The following is a 20,732-nucleotide window of genomic DNA, read 5'->3' on the forward strand; positions in this document are numbered from 1 at the left end:
CCTTCCGCCTTGATCTTCCGGATGACCCTTGGGATTAGCGGAAGCAGTGGAAAAATGTAAGGGAGGCGAAACTGATGTTACGGAAGCACCAGGGCATCTGACCCGACGGCTAATGGGTCGGTGGACCAAGCTACGAATGCCGGAACTTTGGCGTTTAGCCTGGAGGCCATGAGGTCTACATCTGGTGTTCCCCAGCGTTGCAAATCTGCTGAAAGACTTGCGGCTGAAGGGATCACTCTCCTGAGGCCAGGCCCTGACGGCTCAGAAAATCTGCCGCCCAATTCTCCACTCCCGGAATATGAACTGCAGAAATCACTGAATGATTGGTCTCAGCCCATTGCAGAATGTATGCATCGCTGTTGTGCTTCGTGTGCCGTCCTGACAATTGATGTACGTCACTGCTGTGGCGTTGTCCGACTGGATCCGGATGGGACGACCGGCCAGAAGCTGATGGAATTGCTGAAGGGCTAGTCTGATTACCCAGATTTCGAGAATATTGATCAGGAGGCGCGATTCCTGAATGGACCAGCATCTCTGAGCAGTGTGGTTACGGAAGATCGCTCCCCAACCTCGGAGATTAGCGTTGGTGGTCACCACCAGCCAGTGAACTTGAAGAAAAGACTTTCCCTGATTCAATGAGGATGACAATGTCCACCACTTCAGAGACTGGAGTGACAGGCGAAACCGGCGGTCCAGAGAGGACGGATTTCTGTCCCACGTTGACAGCAATGCTTGCTGCAGAGGACGGAGATGTAGCTGAGAGAACGGTACTGATTTGATTGCCGCCACCATTTTCCCCAGGACCTGCATGCCGAACCGCAAGAGAAAGCTTCCGGGCTCCCCGGATCAGTGCTGAAATCTTTTCTGGAGGGAGAATTGCCAACCTTCGGGAAGTTTCCAGGAACATCCCAAAAAAGGAAATTTTCTGGGATGGGGCTGGGGAGGACTTGCTCAGGTTCACCAACCAACCTAGACGAGTGAGCATCTCCATGGACACTGACACTTTCTGCGCAGGCCTGAAGGGACGATCCTTTGATGAAGAGGTCATCTAGGTAGGGCAGAATCACCATGCCCCAAGAGTGCAGGATAGACATGACGGCTGCCATGACCTTGGTGAACACTCTGGGGGCAGTGGCGAGACCGAAGAGCAAGGCTTTGAACTGAAAATGCTCGTCTCTGATGGGGAATCGCAGAAATCTTTGAAGACCTGAGAAGATTGGAATGTGAAGATATGCGTCCTTGATGTCGACAGACGCAAGGTATTTCCCTTTTTCCAGTGAGGTGATAACAGAACGGAGAGATTCCATTCTGAAATGACGCACTTTGACAAACTTGTTCAACAATTTTAAGTCTAGGATGGGACACATGATTCCATCCTTCTTTGGGACCACGAACAGGTTTGAGTAAAACCCTTTGAACCGGTCTGTGTGTGGGACCGGGACAACAACTCAGTTGTTGCGGAGCGCATTAATGGCCTGATAAAATGGGTCTGCATGCGCCTTTGTCTTTGGAAGACGGGACCGGAAGAAATGTGTTGGCGGGGGCGACACGAATTCTATTTTGTATCCTGAAGACACCAGATCTCTGACCCATTGGTCGTGAACGACGGCCAGCCAGATCTGGCAAAATAGGAGTAGATGGCCGCCTACCCTGTCTGTGTCTTCTGGATACTGCAATGATCACTGAGCAGAGAACTTGTGGGAAGAGGTACCTTTTGGTCCGGACCATGATGGTCTGTATCTCCAGGAATGAGAGGGCTTGAATGAAGGTTGTGAATCCCTGAACTGGAGGAAGTGGTTGTGGATGACCAGCCTGCGGTACTGCGAAAAGGCCGGAGGCGAACCTGTTGCTGGGGCTTCGAAAGGACCTACTGGGTCGTTGCTGAGGGAGGAATTTGCTCTTTCCTCCAGTAGCGTCCGAGATAATTTGGTCAAGCTTTTCTCCGAATAAAAACGCCCGATCTGGTAAGGCAGAGAAGTTAGAGATTTTTTGCAAGAGAAGTCTGTTCGCCACTCTTGAAGCCATAGGGCTCTCCAGGTGGCAATGGCATTTGCAGCTGTAAGTGCAGCGCAGTTAGCTGCATCTAGGGAGGCATGTACCACATAATCCGCGGCCTGGGCAATTTGGTAAGCGAGACTGACCGCCTCGGGAGGTAGGTTATTGTCTTGACTGGTCTTGGCTAGGGCCTCAGCGCAGGTTACCATAGCTCTGGCCATCCAGGTGGTGGCAATGTAAGGGAAGAGTGCTGCTCCAGCAGCCTCAAAGACTGACTGTGCAAGATTGTCAATCTGACGGTCAGTGGAGTTTTTAATAGACGAGCCGTCGGACAAAGACATTAGAGTTTTGGAAGCTAACCGTGATATGGGAGAATCCACTGACGGAGACTCCGTCCAGTCTTTTCTTAAAGTGGGGGCAAAAGGGGTGCCATGCTTCTAGCAGCTTTTGCCCTGTGAATCGCTTGTCCGAGCGACTTCTATGTCTGTGAACAAGGTCAGTAAACTTAGGGTGGTTTGTAAAAACCCTGTGAGGACATTTGGTCCTTTTAAAGGACACAGTGTGATCAGGACTAGTTCCAGGCTCATCATCTACTCTCAGAGCCTTATGAACCACTTCAATGAGGGCATCTAGAGACTCCTGGGTACTCTAGCGGGTCCGGGTCTACGGCCGCACCCGACTCATTCGGAGTCGTGTTCGCTGCGAACCCCAGGGGAGGGGGAACGGGAACCAGAGCTAGCAGACGCCAAGGCACCAGAATGCCTCAGGGATGAGCTACGGGGACGTTTCCTAGAAGATTGGACATCCTCTGCTGCTGTCCGTACCCTGTCTGAGGAAGACTCTCGAATGGCTGAGGGGCCTTCTTTGCAAGGTAAACTGATGCCGCAGCTTGAGGAGGAATCACGGAAGGATTCTATAGCCTTAGCCATGGACTGTGCCAGGGACGTGGCCCACTCGGGTGGGTTAGGTCCACTAGGGTCTGCATTAGCGGAGGGCTCCTGTGAGCATGAGGTGTCGCAGGCTTCACAGATTGCAGTGGGGTTCCTCCGTGGTAGTGTGGCATTACACGCGGTACATGAGGTATAAACTACAGTGTGCGCTATTACTTTTCTAAAGTGCCTTTGGACATATTGCATGTATATGCTGCTTAGAGCTTGCTGCAGGGAAGGGGTTAAGCGTTGTGGACTGGCTTACCCAGGTCCTGTGTCCGTGCCCCCAGAGAAGGTAGTCTGCGCCACAATGTAAAAAGGAGCCTGAATTGATTAAGATGGAGTTGTCCAGTAGCAGGCCGCCCCTTAAGTGTTGTCTTCCATGTGTACAGAAAAGGCAACTAGCAGTGATTTTCAATTTTAAAAGTGCCAGCATCTGTAGCACCAGGTTAACTCCAAAATGACTACACTGTACTACGTTGTCTGTGTTTACCATTTTAATTATTTCTGATCTCACCAGTTTTACAAGATCTTTAATTGCACAGAAATGTTATTATTCATTTATTGGACATTAAAATGTTTCTACCAATTTGCTGCTGCAGACCATCTCTGAGCCTTTTATGATCTATTTGATTTGCAAAATGTTACAAATCCAACAGTACTGCTACTCACAGCTCTCTCCCCCTCTAACCCGCTCTTCTCTCAATGTTAGATATTATAGTAAGGAGGGCATTATACACAGATCTGAAGAATGCAGAAAAGAGAAGAAAGCATATACAGCCTCAGGACGGGCAGAGAAAATAGGTTATAGAGAGTCAAAACACATGAGGCCTTGCAGTATAGAAGCTGTACTAATGAAGACAGCAGTATCCTTGATATGTAAATAGCTTACATGCAGCCTATATTACTGGAAGAAACACTCCCACAATACAATAATCTGAAACTTGGTTTCAAAATTCATATCAGGAGGTCATGAAATTACATGAAAGAAGAAACTTAGTACAATTTTATTAGCTAAAAGGTAACTAATAACATATGTAAAAGATTTTTCCATATTCATAGCCTTTAACACATTTGAAAGAATAAATGAACAACCGTGAATGTGTATATAAAATGTTTAGTTCTGAAAGTTGCATGATTCAGAGATTATAATGGTCAATTTATAGTGCATACATCTCTATCATGAGAATCTTTCAGTCGTTTACTTGCAGGCACAAGATGGGTACAGAAATATTCCCGCAGAGACTGACCTAGCAGTGTAGAGATGGCTGCTCAACAATACCACGTGGCCGATTTCATTTTTCACATCATTGGCAACGCTCTGCATTACTGCAAAACTTTCCAGTGTTTCATGATAAGTAGAACTTGGAGAAGCATCTTAACTTGTGATTATGTTTTCTGAAGACACAGATTACCATCATTTCCCCTCTTTCCTCTGCAGCTGGGAGCAGCTTAGCCTCAGTTTACATTCTTGATCTTTTCAGCATTGAAGCTACAAGTTCAAGAATGAATCCCAGCAGCTCAAATCATACATTATATATGCATCCAGTCCGAAACCAAACAGAACTTGTGTGGAAAAGAAAGTTATTTTCTGCCCAAATTAATAAAACATCTTGGAGACATGATACAAAAATAAGTCCAGAAGTCACTGACCCTGGCATTACCCGCCTCGATGCCATGCTCACATCGAGTATATCTTTTACATTCATCTCTGTGCTCAGGTCAGAAACTTTTAGTGCGGAAATCTTAAGTAGTTAAGAGTAGAAATCTTCATGAGATGCCATTCTGGTTATTAGCTATGCAGATTTTTGACTTTGGAACAAATTGCAATTTTTCTTCACAATAATCCGTAAAGAGGTTTTGGCGTCAATGAAAACGTATACAACTTTCTAAGGCTATGTTCATGTTTCCATTTGGGCCTGGTTTTTCTATCAATTTTAGAAACCGAATTAATGTCCAAAATGGAACTGCGGCATAAACTATGTAAACAGAGGCAGATGTACATCAGTGATTATTATGGGATCAGTCGGGGTTCTGTTATATGTCAAAAAGTTCTACATGATGTGCTTTTCCTTCCATTCTAAAATAAAACAAAAAAAAAAAAGAAAAAAAAAAGATGTACCCCATAACACTCCATGGGTCCCCACTTCTTAATCACTTTTGCAACAGATCCGTTTGGTAAATTAATTCTCTTTTTTTGCTCCTAAAACAAAACAGACCATAATGACCGAAGAGAAACGTGAACATAGCCTAAAACGTTGTGTGTCAACTGCTCCCCATTATCGAGATATTTGTTTGTAGGCAGTGAATGAGAACACTCCTCATACAGAGAGTGCAATCCAGGACTCCGCTATTCCGGGTCTCAGCTGAAAAGTGGATCGAACTGTATCTAGTCCAAGCAATTGTTTGTGAGCCAAGTGTGATAAAGTAGCTGCACAAATATCTGCAGTTTGCTACAGTGTGTCTGAGTTTCAGGCTGTTTAGCGGAGAACGATCATTAATTTGACCGAGTACAATTGTATCCAGTGGATTCAAGTAATGAAAATGTGAGGACATTCCTTAAGCATGATATTTTTTGAGAGGGGTCGCAATTCTTTCTTTAGGTCTCAGTTGCTATATCTGTAATGACCTGACTTCTGATCAACTAATTTTGAGAAAAGACTAACAATTACACATGCAACTGTAAGAATATAGCGATACATCTGTTAAGCGACTTTGTACATGCATGACATACCCTAGACTTGTACCTGAATACTCGTCCTCTTCCTCAAAATCAAAAGGACTTTGAAAGAATGCAAGTTTAGATGGCTCCATATCGATGCTGGATAAATCCAGGGCTTTTGTTCTTGTATGATGAAAGCTCAGGGGGTGATATGGATGCTCAGCAGTACCATAAAGAATCAGGGTCCATTCTTTCAGCTTCCCTAGAACACCAAATTGAGAACTTGATAAATGATAGACAAATCAGAATGTACTGTACACAGAAGGGGCACCAAGATACCAACCCAGTGCCAGAAGACAGAAAAACTGATTATTTTTTTTTTTTTTTTTTCATCTTTGAGTAGGGCGACTAAGGATGGGTGCCCACGATCCGGAACTAGCAGCGCTTTGGTCGCAGCACATGTTCGCTGCGTCCAAAGCGCTGCCTTCTATTGAATGCAGGTAAATCCGTATGTATTTAATGACCCGTGCAGATTTACAACTTTCAATACATTCTTCTAATCGATGTAATTTCTCTTGCGGAGACGCAGTCTGGAAAGATGCGCCACACGTCTGTCTCCATAGGTGAGCCGCGGGTATCTGTGGACGCATAGTGGGCATTGGATTTCTTGAAGTCCCATCCACTATGCTGTAACATGTGCTCCGAATTGTGGGCACGTACACTAAGACCAATGTCTTCACTTTGTAAATCAGTACATAAAGAATACAGTTCGGAATATACTTCATAAATGAAAATTAATTCTTAAAAGTTTTCAGACCGGTTAAAAATGTAATGTAATCCCAAACCAGATCTGTGTATTACCCAGTAACAAAAGAAGTGACAGTTCACATAAGTCATAAAGTTATTATTCTATTAAATACATTTTTCTAAACAATTTAAAAAAAAATCAGAAAGGTGCTGCTGACAGAGGAAGGACACCGACTTTCTGTATATACAGTACAAGAAACCATTGTTGAGTGCAAAATATTTTATATTATAATAGTGCAAATCAATGAATAGGATAATTTTAGGTGTTCTGTTGTAAAGGATATTCTGGAGATAAGAATTTCAGGAGCGTTATATGATTTGCACTCTTATAACATTATAAAGTATTTCACTTTCAAGAATATAATCTTAGCTTGCACTTGTCATTATGAGCAACTTGCACCACCGACTAAAATGTATCAGCTGGAAAATCACAATTGATAAATTTCATTAAATCCATTTGTAGAGTCCCTGTCCCTTGTGTGAGGCAGTGACCGGTGTCATATGTGAGGGTCGCTATGTGTCCCCCAGGATGTGCTCTGAAATGTATTAGATCTGATGGAGTGCCTTGTGATCACAGTAACGTGTTTGTGACTCGCAGGGCAGAATAAAAGTAAGTTCAAACCTGGTCAAGCTATTTGGACCAAGGAGTTTGTTTAGGAAAACCCGGTATGGGCTTTTATTTTTTAAACGAACTGCAGGAAGGTAGTGGGGTCCGGTCCGTTTCCTCCAGCGCCCAGGTCTTATGAGTGGCCTATGGCCACAGGTTGGAAAAGGAAAATAAAACCCTACAGGGAGGTTGAATTGTTCAGTGTTGCCCTGGTGAGGAAACAGAGCAGGTGTACTGGCAACCCTCCCTGCATACCCGGCAGTGCGTCGCTCACGGCAACTGCCCAGGACTGGAGTTTTGTTTACCCGGCTGCGATTCGGAAGATATAGCGTGCTGTGCACTGAGTGAGTTTTGTTGGACATTAAAAACCTTTTTGTTTTGAACTTGCTTGGGTCACTGCCTCATAACTGCACAGCGTGGACACTGCTGCTTTACACTTGCTTCGTCCTTCTCTGTCCCCTTCTTTCTCTCCCCCTTCCCTCCTCAATTGTTGTGCGCAAGATAAAAGAATCATTTATGGTCATCTACCCATTTACTTTCATAATAACTAAGATATGATCTGTTTGTGGAACAGAATTAGAAGGCAGTTTTGCCTAAAACCCACTTATTAAACAAATTAATGACAATTCATGGCTCTTGCCCAATTTCTTTTACCGGCTTAATCCTTCAAAACGCAGCGGTGATATGAGAGTCAAAAGTTAAGGGTGGGCTTATTTCCCCACTTAGAACGCTAGTAGGGGAGCGGCTCCGTTGGGCAAGCTCCCATATTATGCATATGGACGCACCTTGTGCCTCCCTGAGAATGGAGGTATAAGAAATGATGTCCCACCACTGGTTCATTATCACCGGAAGTAACGCGAGTGGTCACGCAGACAGGATGGATGTGGGTCACAAAAAGACGCCCCCAGTGAGGATGCGTTCGTTCCATTTAACTAAGGTGGGTGCGTTTCACAGCAGGACGACCCGGAAGTAATGTCCTATTACAACGGTGTCTGGAAATAATGCTTGGGTACCGCCATTATTTAAGGAAAGGAGCTAGAGTGTGATATATAGTATGTTAAATGGCTGCAAATGTTGTCTTGTATATCTATCCCAGCAGTCTTGACACTGCTCCTAATACCATAAAAACACTACCCTGATGAATCCGTAGAAAATGAAAAAAGTGTCCCGAGTTGGTGGGAGCACCTGGAGGGCAAAGAAAATCCTTTGTATGGGGTAATGTGTGCCTTCTAACTAATATGCCCCCACTAATATATACTAAAGGTTTTGAAAAACTTCCCTAGGAAACCCAAGGGCGAATAGTAATGGGTGAAATCGTTCTTATATTTATACATTCCCGAAAAATTAATATTTCTTATGGTTTTCGCCAAACTTCTTTACGGCTACAGTTTATGTTGTGCTTGTATTGGACATCATAGAATGGTAGAGTTGGAAGGGACCTCCTGGGTCATCTGGTCCAACCCCCTTGCTCAAAGCAGGATTCGCTAAATCATCCAAGACAGATGTCTGTCCAGCCTCTGTTTTAAGACTTCCATGGAAGGAGAACTCACCACCTCTCGTGGCAGCCTGTTCCACTCATTGATCACCCGGTCAACATTTTTTCTAATATCAAATCTGTCTCCTCCCATTCAGTTTCATCCCATTGCTTCTAGTCTTTTCTTGTGCAAATGAGAATAAAGATGATCCTCCTACAATGTGACAGCCCTTGAGATATTTGCAGACAGCTATTAAGTCACCTCTCAGTCTTTTTTTTGGCAAGCTAAACATTCCCAAATCCTGTAACCGTTCCTCATAGGACATGGTTTGCAGAATGGTCACCATTCTGGTCACTCTTCTCTGAACTTGCTCCAGTTTGTTCATGTCTTTTTTAAAATGTGGTGCCTAAAACAGGACACAGTATTCCAGATGAGGTCTGACCAAAGAGGAGGGGGATATTTACTTCACGTGATCTAGACTGTATGCTTCTGCTAATACATCCCAGAATTGTATTTCCCTTTCTTGCTGCTGCATCACACTGTTTAGCTTATGATCTATTACTATACCAAGTCTTGTTCACATGTGCTGCTGCTTAGCCCTATTCCCCCCATTCTGTATATGCTTTTTTCATTTTTATTGCCCAGATGTAGTACTTTGCATTTTTCCCTGTTAAAAACCATTCTGTTAGTTGCTGCCCACTGCTCCAGTTTATATCTTTTTGAATCCTCTCTCTCCTCTAGTATTAGCTATCCCTCCCACCTTTTTGTCACCAAAGCAAATTTAATCAGTTTACCCTCAATTCCTTCATCTAAATCATTGATACAGATGTTGAACAATACAGCGCTCAGGACAGAACCCTGTGGTACCCCAACTTGAGACATTCTTCCAACTGGATTTGCAGCCATTTACGACCACTCTTTGGGTCCGATCACTAAGCCAGGTATGAATCCACCTAACAGTTGCCTTGTCCATTCCATATTTAGTCATTTTTTTCCATAAGGGTGGTGAGAGATACTTTGTCAAATGCTTTGCTGAAGTCAAGATATAATATATCTACAGCATTTCCCTGATCATTGGTCTACTTTGTGATACATCTCTTAGGCATCATACAATGGATTCTGAACATTGTGGTCTATATATATGGTTGTTTTGTCTCTGGATGGCCAAGAGGCTTTTTAATCATTTCATATTAAAAGTAATATTTTAATAGTTCTACCTTTGCTGTAGCTAGTGTTCATTGGTTATTAGCAAAAATGTTTAGGTTAACTATGTAGTTCCATAGTTTAGAGCACCCCAAGGCAGCACATGACTTCTTTCACAGAGCAATTTTTTTTTCGAAGTATGCAAACTTTCTTAGTTACATCTCTTTGCATTTAGAAGTAACATCTGTTGAAGGAGTTGTCAGCACCTTCGTCGCGTTATGCTGTGCAATACAATGTCATGAATAAATTACCGTTTGCTGGATGAACTGTATATCTTTAGCTCCTCTATATTTATCAGGGTTAATTGCGGGGGTGTGGAGCATGCAAGGGACAAATCTTTTCACAAAGTGACTCATTTGTTTTCGTACAAAGTTATTTTTTTTTCACATTTACTGTAATTTTTTTTGACAATTTAATAAAATGAAATGAGGAGGCAACGCTATGAAGTGCATGACAGCAGGGACACTATTGAATATTCAATTCAATAAAAAAAATATAAAGAAATAGAAAAAAATTAAGAATCAATATATTTGGCATCTCTAAATATTATATATGAATATTACAGCTTACATGGTGCCAATTGTTAAACTATAACTATATTTATGACACGTGATATTTAGACAAAGTAAAAAAGACCCAGAACCTTATATAACCCACATGCATTTAAACAGTTAAGCAGAGAAGTTAAATGTGTGTTTTTGATGGAAATGTTTTGTTTTCAGTGAGAGAAAACACATAATATGAATAAGCACCATGACTAATGCTCATTATAGACTCATGTTCTCACCCTTCCCGGCCCATTCCTCGCACACTGACAGATGTTCAACTTATCGCTGTTTGATCTGGGATCAGCACGTGGGCTGACAGTCCATTTCTTATGTAAGTTGGCTGCTGCTCCTCACCCACCCGAGAGAACATCTTGTGGTCAACATCCTCTCCAGGCCCCCGATTTTCTTTACTTAGCTGATGTCAAGCTGGGATCCTCCTTACTAAGCAAATTAATGGTAAAAGAGGTATGAAATGGGAACGGACTCTACATAATATGCAGATCTTCACTTGAGACATTTTTTTAATGTTTATAGGCTAGGGTAAAGAAGGAGAACAGGTGAGAAGTTTGGCATTTCCAGTCTTCTAAAAAAAAGGTGCCCCATTGGACTATCGCGTACCATCTCTTGGGCCAAGATGGGGTCATTAGGACATGGACATTCTCACTGACAACATTACTAAAAGTTTATCGTCTCAGCCATTTGTTCAGATTCAAGAAAACCGTGTAAAAGAAAAATTGACTACTGCCCAAAGCAGCCTTTGATATTTTTAAGCACAAAATCTAAAACTGACTATTTGCAATGGGCAGCAAAAAAATTTTCTTGTGTGTTGGCCATCCACATTAGATGACTGTCGGCTAAACTGTAGTTCGGCTGATAGCTCTCCTCCACAGACAAAGAACACCAAGCTCGGCCAAGCACTCGTGTGTTCTCCAAGACAGCCAATGCTGGATTTATTTATTTTCCAACTGAAAGAATCGGGAAAATAAATTCCAACCACCAGATCCTTATGCTCCTCAACATATTCTGTCGTGTGGCATTAGATGGTCGGCCGATACAACTGAAATCAGAGGAAAGTGCTGACTTTTATCTCATGTATATGGGGGACCTTAACTCAGTTTCATAAATCTGCCACTACGGTCTGACCAAAAAACTCCCAGCACTCCAGAAAAATAGCCAGGCTTGTTAGATTTTGCTAGGGCATAATAGTTTCAGATTTTTAATTTCCACAGTGCGGTCTCAAAGAGGGGACACACACAACAATAAATATAATATTTATATTATAGATACACATACATACACATACTGTATATACACACTAACACAAACACTACAATATATATAGGTCATATATAGATCATATAAAAGAAAACGAGAACTATATATGTGTGTGCATATGAGGGGAAAACTGAACTAAACTTGTATTAAAAGCCAAAAATTGGGACCTGCCCTCTATGCCAGCATCCAACGTGTCACCGAAGAGGGGTGAGAATCAGTTATACCTAAATACTAACTAAAAACTAACCTTTGCACTAATCCGCACCTCCCACACCCGACTCCAAGACTTCTCCCGCACTGCCCCAATCCTCTGGGATGCTCTACCCCAAGAAATTAGGACTATCCACAATTTGCAGTTTCAGGCGCTCCCTCAAAACACATCTGTTCAGAGCAGCCTATCATGTTCACTAATCAAAGTCATTCTATGTGTAAGTGTGCGTGAGTAGCCCGTTCACTATCTCCATCCATCCCTCACTCCCTCAAGATGGCTGGGCCATCATTGTAAATACACCATTGTAAATACACACCTGTACTCTGTATCTCCCCCACCTCATTGTAGATTGTAAGCTCTCACGAGCAGGGTCATCTTATTTTACTTTAATTATTGTATTCTTAACGTTGTTACTTATGACTTGTGTTTTGAAGCTGTTAAACTGTAAAGCGCTGCGGAATATGTTGGCGCTATATAAAGATTATTATTATATTCAAATATGTAGGAAAATATATTTAGTAAATGTTAATGTGCGGCTTATATTTAGTCTGCCCGTTTTCCATATAAATATATAAACGTTACCCTGGGTCTCGGGATTACGCAGCTGTGATGGAATGTCATGAATTTCCAGCATCCATTCCCCTTCAGCTTTTTCGCCCCAGCAATGAACAGTCATGAACTCCCAGTTCTTGAAGCCTTCATTTGAGTAATCAAACGTCCTGTAAGACAAAACAGCTGCTTATTCAAGAAGTTTAGCCCCTAACTACTTCTCACATTGTGGCTACCTAATAGCCAAGTCTGCTGCTCACGCTAATACATAGACAATCTGAGCTCTTTTTGCACTGAAGTCAAAGTCTGCAGCGATGAGCAGAAACTCTCCAAATCCACCTCCAAATCTCAAAAATTACTCAAAAACTAAGTTTCCGCACAATTTCTGGTCTCAAAACTCAGGAACAAAAAACTGTCCACATAGCCAAAAGCAATATTTCGGAATGGTGAAATCTGATTCCCCGTTTCAAGCTTTGAGGTTTATTCTTATTCATGTTAGCACACTTAAATCCTCTTGACACCTACACTGAAATAGATTTTGTGGTTTTCCACTCTTGACAACCAATGTCTTGGTTGAAGACAAGTTTATATTAGGTTTCGTATTTTTCCTACAATAAGATTATAAAAATACCAGCAACCTTTATTTTTTTTACATTTTCTCCCATTCAGACCATACACCTCCAGCAATAACCATCTCTGGCTGTAAGGAGCCCTCCTCCACTGCTCTATGTCACAGAAGACCAGAAACAAAGCTCGGCCCCTGAGGAACAGCCCCACCATCTAAACAATCTGCTAGCAGAAGCCAAGATAACAGAGAAATTTACTTTTGTTTCCAGAGTATGCAGGTATTTCCACATGCTAATATACACTCTAGGCAATTTCTTTAATTTACCATTGGTTTAAAAAAAAAAAAAAAATCCCTTCTTCACAGCTTCCACCACAGGCTTTCAATTGCCAATCTTGTGAATCTGTCCCTCAATGCAAATGTCAGATGCCCATCACAACTGAATGCTGGTCACAGTGTTGATATCACTATGCTGTGACCAGTGATTGGCATCCAACGTGACCAGATGAATACTCAAGGAATATTAGGTCTGCACACAAGGACAACATGATGGGTATAAGTAACTTACCTGCGAGCCAGAAGTTGAGATTTTGTCCCCGATGGAGAAATTAGGTTTATCTGTAGGTCCCCTCTGCGTGGATGGGATATGGTGACCCTTACAACAACATGCTCGAGGTACGCCACATGCTGCCCGCTGTGGTCTGCACAAGCATCGGTCTGTGTGGTGGTTCGTATGAGCTGGTCAGCTCTAATAAATCTAATTAAAAGATGAAAAACACAAAGTAGGAAACAGTTAAAAGGGTTATCCATAGGCTATGTCATCAATATCAGATTGGTGGGTACTGAACAGCTGGCACTGCCACCAATCAGCTAGTGGTGGCCAAACGTAAAACGGGAATGGAGCTGAACACCATAGATAGCTCCATACTCTGTAGTTGGAGTCCCAAGGGAATGGCAGATCAGCAACTAGCCATTAAGAGTTTGCAGATACTAAACATGCACGGGTTCTTTTTTATTTGAGGTCGGAAAAAAAAAACCGAACAACAACAAGCACTGTTTCCCAGAGACATCTCCATTTATTGGAGCCTGAGGCTGTGTGAGGGTTTATTTATTGTACGCCAAGGTTATGTTTTTATTTATACCATTTTGGAATAAAAAAGATGTTTTGGTCGCCTGTTATTGAATTTTAATGCAACATTGTGGCGACCAAAAAAAACTAATTCTACAGTTTTGATTTTTTTTCTTGTTACACAGTTTACCGGTAATTGTTTTTATATTTTTATAGATTGGACATTTCTGCATGCAGACATACCAATTTTTTTTTTATTTTGAAAGGGGCAAAAGGAGTGATTTTTTAAATTTAAATAATTTTTAAAACTTTTTTTTTTTACACTTTTTATTTACTTCAATAGTCCCCTTAGGAAACGAATAACTTTTATATGAACATAGGCTCCGATTAATCAATTGCGATTTTTTTTTTTTTAAATCAATTTGCTTTTTCTGCCTTGTGTTGTTTATTATCTTTGCGCTGAATTCATGAAATTCGAAAAATCCCAAATGATGAATCTGGTGAAAACATCTAGAAGCCCAGAACTTTGTTCACTGACACAGTGAACAAAGTATAAAAACACCAAAAATTTGACAAAAAAGAGGAGCAAATGCAATAATGAATAGAGCCCATAATCTTTCCATTTAACTTACTGCAATGCACTCAAAGGACACATGTATATTTGGTAAGATATGTAGCGCAGAAGATTTCCACTTGAGCGTCCATTGTACTAGTGAATTTCCTTTCCTAATTAGAGCATTTACACAGATGTCAGGGCAGAGTTTCACACTGTCAATGAATATCACTGCATATCAGCAAGCGATTTAGAAAAGTGTTGAACATGCCATGAATATTCAGTGTCCGTTCACATTTAGTGCATTTAGCAAGTACTTTGTTTTGTGCACAAATCACCCACTTAACTCTATCTTTAAGAACTGTTAAACACATTTATATAGCAGTGTCCTAAGCTTTAGGCCTGCACCACAGTAAATGCATGACCCAGCTATATCTGGGTACAGGCTGTAATGTTGTGAAAAGCACAGATCTTTCAAAGCGTTATATTAAAAATAAAATTAAAACAAATTCTTTTTTATAAAATAGTAATACATTTGCAAAAATACAAAATAACGAAATTACTTTTAGGCCTCTTTCACACGTCCGTGTCTCCGGTACGTGTGGTGACAGTTTTCACACGTACCAGAAACATGTACTCACGTAGACACATTAAAATTCAAATGAATGGGTCTGTGCACTTCAATGTGTCTCCACAGACTATGTACGTTGGCAAAACATGCTGAGAAGTCCGCTTTTTTTCCCGACAGCACGGACGGCAAAACGTCTTGCACACGTAGAACACACATTGATGTCCTCTGTGTGTCACGTATCGGCACCGGGGAAGAAGCGCTACAGTAAGCGCTCTTCCCCGGTGGCAGGTGCTGAAGCCGGCTCTCATCATTCTCCCCTGCTCTGCCGGCGAGCAGAGGAGAATGATGAGCGTTATATTAAAGTCCGAACGACAGACGGTAGGGGCTTTTGGGACTCTTACCCCCATCATCCGACACCTGCTACCGCTAATAACAGTGACAGTAGGTGTGGATGATCGGGGTATTCCACAGCCCCAACCTGCTGTCGTTCGGACTTTAATATAACGCTTATCATTCTCCTCTGCATGCTGGCAGAGCAGGGGAGAATGACGACAGCCGGCTTCAGCACCTGCCAATGGAGAACAGCGCTTCTTCCTCGGTGGCTGTGTGGTACTGATGCGGCAAGCGACTGCGACACGTGTGCCACACGTAATACACACACGGACATGTCCGGTACTGGAAATAAAAGGATGTGTGAAACAGGCCTTATAGTGCAAAAAACTGAAATGTGTGAGTTTATTTTTTTTTTCTTTAATTTTCTAATAGATTTGCTTTAAATAGATATTGTGGTTTGGGGATTGGGAAAAGGTATATTGGCTTGACAGCTGTAAACATGCAGAAAAAAGCATTTGCACTGATAAAATATAGGAAACATCACTGAATATGGGAGATTATCCTCTGCTCAGATCCCAGAGCATCCCTGGAACGATGTGCAGGGAGGGGAAGCAGTTAACGTATTGACCAAATCTATTGTGAATGGTAGATTCCTGTGCTATCGACACAGGCGTTACCCATTAGAATCCTGTATGTATGGATATGACTTTTGAAAAAATATCTTTACTTTTGACATCATATTCGTAGGCTGAGTAGCGAGAGTGAAAACTTTACGATTTCAGGATTATTATATAATTTCATCGTCCCCACCTCCTGACCAGGAACATTTTCAGGTTTTTTTTTTATCACTCATGCTCGTGTTTTTCACTTTAAGTTTAATTTTTTCATGACCACAAAGGACCACTAAAACACATTATATAGCTTGCTACTTTTCTGTAACAGTTTTTATATAAATCAGGCGAACCGCAATTTGGACTTTTTTTCTGCTATTTATTTATTTATTTATTGAGTTTTCATTTATTTTCCATATTGTACTTGCAATAAGGTCATAAAAATTCTTTGGGAGACATTTAGCATTTAAATACAGTAAAAATAAAAAAAAACAACTAGCTAGTATATTAGCCCTAGTTACAGGGTAAATTCAGAATTCTGACAGCATAGCAGAGCTGACTGGGTCTCCTACGATCACGTGATTACCGGGTCTGGAAGAGGAAGCACTGTCAGTGTCACCGTTTCCTATTCTGTATACAGCGATAGAAAGGGTTGAGATGGCAAGCACCCTCCATGAGGAATCTGGCCGTGTCTGACAGCAGACTCCCTGCTCCCGCATGATGTCATGAAACTGATCTATGTTGTGACGTATTAGAACATTACTTCAAAGTAGAACGCAGACCGGCCAGATGTCAAATAGGTCATTTTATAATGACAGGTTGCTTTTAAAGGGGTCGTCCAATGAAGATAACACCTGTCAGGACATCATAGATGGGGAATGCTACTATAACAATAATAGAAGTGGACCCAGCCCATCCATATGTTAATTATACACGCTTCCTTTATTGGTAGATGCTGCCACTCATCGAAACCGCCGACTTCTTCAACCAGTTCCATTTTAAAGTGAGTTATACACATGAAGAGGTTAAAATGAGGCAATAGGATTAATATGGATAAAATACTAAGTTTAAAAAAGGAGAAAACAAGTCAGACAATGCAAAGAAATGTTTGAATACCAGCGTACGCTGTATTAATGTGCTATACTTGATTTAATATGTATACAGATACACATTTATAATGTATGATTATTAAGCAAGGAACCTATCTGCACCGTCCATGATTCCTTCAGCACATCCAAAATCCAATAAAAATGACCGCATTTTCTGGATACGGATGAACGATTGTAAATATGACTAGCGATATTACAGCTGCCACAAAATCTGGTTTGTAGAGCATCAATATGAAAAAACAACATTAGGCAGGAGGAAAGTGATGACATGAGAAACCAGAGGAGGGAAAAGGGTAGATCTTCTATACAAGACCCAGAGTAACAAAATAATATTATGTTAACCCATCAGTGTCAGTGATATTTGCACAGATTGCTGTATGCACACATTACTGGGTGACCTAGTATGAATGCAGCTTTCACAAGTCTCCTTCGAGGCACACAGTCGGGACTGGCAAAATTACTCAGATTAAGTGTAAATATTTTAGCAAATTCTCATGAGAACTCCAGGCATGTAACAGAATGACTTCATCTACAGGGTTCCCAAAAACAGCACTATCTGCTGGCACCCAACACAAAAATCAATCAGCTACTCACTAAGAGCTGGAAATGTCAGACTTTTAATGGCTATCAACAAGAAAAACAGTTCTGCACCCAATAGAGACAGATAAAGTTGTATGGCAAATTCAACATTTTGCTCCCTAGACAGCAAGGTAAACTATCAACAGTATGGTCTTCTATAGAGTGTCATATGGTATCGCAACCAGACTTTTTCATGCCCACATAAGTGGTAACTTCTTTAGTATGTGCACATTTCATCTAATTTGTATAGGGAAAAGAAAACTACAGTGTGGCAACTAATAAACCGAGCAGCCCCACAAGAAAAAAGAAAAAGAAATAAATAACGGCATAGAGTTGAGGAAAATGACTCCCAGGAACCAGTGTAACAGGCTAAATGAACCCCTGTCCAAATTAAATATGGGAATAGTTTGGCCAGAGGATAAACTGTCCAAGGCCAAACTGTACGCAGGGGTGTAAACTGTCCTAGGCCAAACTATACCCCTACAGGCTACAACATACCCCCCCAGGGGATAAACTGCCCTAGGCCAAGCTATACCCCTCCAGGCTACAACATACCCCTGTATTTTATGATTTTTTTGTAAATGAGATTTCAGATGCCATTGTTTAATAACCTAATATGACTTACACGTAGTGGGAAGGTATTTGTGTAAGTTACAATTGCATTCTAAGGTAAAAGCACTCATCTTAGTGGACAACAGTGTAATCTCAGATGTAATGACTTGGCCATTACCAGTCACATTGTATTGCAAGATCAATATTCATCACTTGATTAAAATTTGGTCTTATCCCTTTCACTGGTTTTCTCACCCTGTCTCTGGTTGACAAGTGTGCAGATCTCTTCCTATCATACTCAGACACAGCTGCTTTTAATGTGTAACTACAGTGAAGTGCGGCAGGATTCTTTACCTCATTATGTTTGTGGAAGTCTAATATTTTTACTGATTGACGTTTTTCTGGTTCATGTACTAAAAGTCTATGTGTTAAGATCTTTAAGATTTAAATCAGCCATCTTCTCACATAACTTATCTGGAAAAACTTATCCCCCAATAAGATGGTGAAAAATTAAGCAATTCTTATGTATATCACTCAACACTGCTGATATTAAGGGGGTATAATCTGGCATGAAGGGGTATGAAATGGTTAGGCCAATTTATACTCCGGAGTATAAATTGGTCTAAGCCATTATACACCAGAGGTATAATCAGACGCTTTAACTCCAGGTATAGTCTTGACGCGGGGTATACTATGGTCTGTTACAACTGGTCTAGTAGTCACGCTGGTAAGTGCCTGGTAGCTCATCCAGAGAACTATGAATTTCCTATTACCTGTCGGCATCCTTGGAAACTCTTCTGATTAGTGTTAGACAAATTCATGAAATTACAGATGCCTACTAATCAGACGAGGCACTAAAGATGCTGACCAGTAGTTGGAAGTTAACAGTCCTCTGGAGAACATATATGACCAATGGACCAGGGCCCTGGGAAAGTTTTGCTCAACTCTAGAGAGATATGTATTCTACAATTCTAGGTCGTATTAATAGTACCCTACAAGGCAAATAGCTCATGAGAAAAAGAAAACTGCAAGAAAGACTATAGGCATAAAGTAAAACTGACAGGGCCACAATTCTGAGCTCCAAATCTAACTATTCTTAAAGGAAAACAGACAGATTTACCACTGTATATATATATATATATATATATATATATATATATATATATATATATATATATATATATATATAAAAATGAATGTATGTGTGTATCGGCCACGCCCACTCCACATAGCCCCAACCAATCACTAAGCATGTGTGTGTATCAGCCACACCCACTCCACATAGCCCCAACCAATCACTAAGCATCTTTCATTTCACCAGAGCTGTTTAAAAGAAGCCGAGCTGTGATTCGTTGCTATGAACAACAGTTTTCCTTGTAAACAGTTGTAGTAACTACTGAGGCCTATTATTCTTATGATTTCTATGGTGTTATCGTTCTTCTGTAAAGCTGGAAATAGTACAATTTATTACAGTGCCGACACAGACCACCCTCTGACACAGACTGCAGGGGGAGCCCAGAATCAGGAACTTCTCTTTGTCTGGCATGAAGCATCTCATTAATTTAAAACTTCAAACACAGATTAAAAAAAAAAAAAGAAACAAAGACGGATTTGTCCAACCCAGGTATCATTTTAATCGGTGTAACAGCGCCAACCTAACAATGTTGGCTGACGGGATGATGTGGGATATTAGGGGTAGTAGTCGGGTGGCAATGACGGGATGATGTGGGATATTACAGTCAGGGCTGTGGAGTCGGTAAGCCAAACCTGCGACTCCGACTCCTCAATTTCCCTTACACCGACTCCAACTCCGACTCCACGACTCCGACTCCCACACATATTGCTTATATTTAAGTGAAAAATTTATTGTAGTACAATGTGAACCTCAGACATTTAATCATTTCTATGATCCAATAATCAAGATATTTAGATAGAACAGAATATATATTGGTGTACTACCTGGTTTTCATTCTTTTTGGTACAGATACGATATGGATAGATAGAGCAGATTTCTAATCTGCTTTTGCTATTGAAAACATTATCTATGAGCTCAAAAACCTTTCAGGTGATGCGGTTTTTTAAAAAGATGATCAGCTTTTGCAGCTGAAAAACGTATCCTCAAAAAACACAGGAAAAACGCTGTGTGTGAATGTAGCCTTAGATCAGGAATATAACAGCCATTTATAGGACATTTCATAACTTTCCCAAACTCCTATGAAAAAATATTCAGCACATCCTGCATTGAATTACTGTACCCAATTTATTATATATTTTAGGAGTCGGAGTCGGTCCATTTTATACAGACTCCAACTCCGACTCCACCAAAATGAGCACCGACTCCGACTCCACGACTCCGACTCCACAGCCCTGATTACAGTGAGTGTGGCTATGTGGAGTGGGTAAGGCTATACACAGATAGATTAATATAGATATATATTTATTAATTTGTTATAACTAACCGTAGTTAGTTACTATGCCCGGGCAGCAACAGGCTCTTCAGCTAGTCTAAATTATAAAGGAAAATTAACA

General features: G+C 41.2%; 1 protein-coding gene across 4 annotated transcripts in view; it reads right to left on the reverse strand.

The window, feature by feature from the left end:
* The window catches only part of PCSK6 (proprotein convertase subtilisin/kexin type 6), a 346,824-nt gene that overhangs the window by 46,051 nt on the left and 280,041 nt on the right, over positions 1-20,732 (reverse strand). For 2 of the 4 annotated variants that reach the window (XM_073568833.1, XM_073568832.1), the window contains exons 12-14: positions 13,395-13,583; positions 12,295-12,431; positions 5,672-5,848 (exon numbers count right to left, since the gene is read on the reverse strand). In XM_073568833.1, coding sequence (XP_073424934.1) covers positions 5,672-5,848; positions 12,295-12,431; positions 13,395-13,583 — 503 coding nt within the window. Of the gene's footprint in view, positions 1-5,658; positions 5,849-12,294; positions 12,432-13,394; positions 13,584-20,732 lie in introns of those variants that run through there. The other 2 variants (XR_012230962.1, XM_073568834.1) reach the window with 2 other exon arrangements.

Source organism: Dendrobates tinctorius, unplaced genomic scaffold, assembly GCF_039654945.1.
Source record: "Dendrobates tinctorius isolate UK_male_01 unplaced genomic scaffold, ASM3965494v1 ptg000022l, whole genome shotgun sequence".
NCBI classification, from domain to species: Eukaryota; Metazoa; Chordata; class Amphibia; order Anura; family Dendrobatidae; genus Dendrobates; species Dendrobates tinctorius.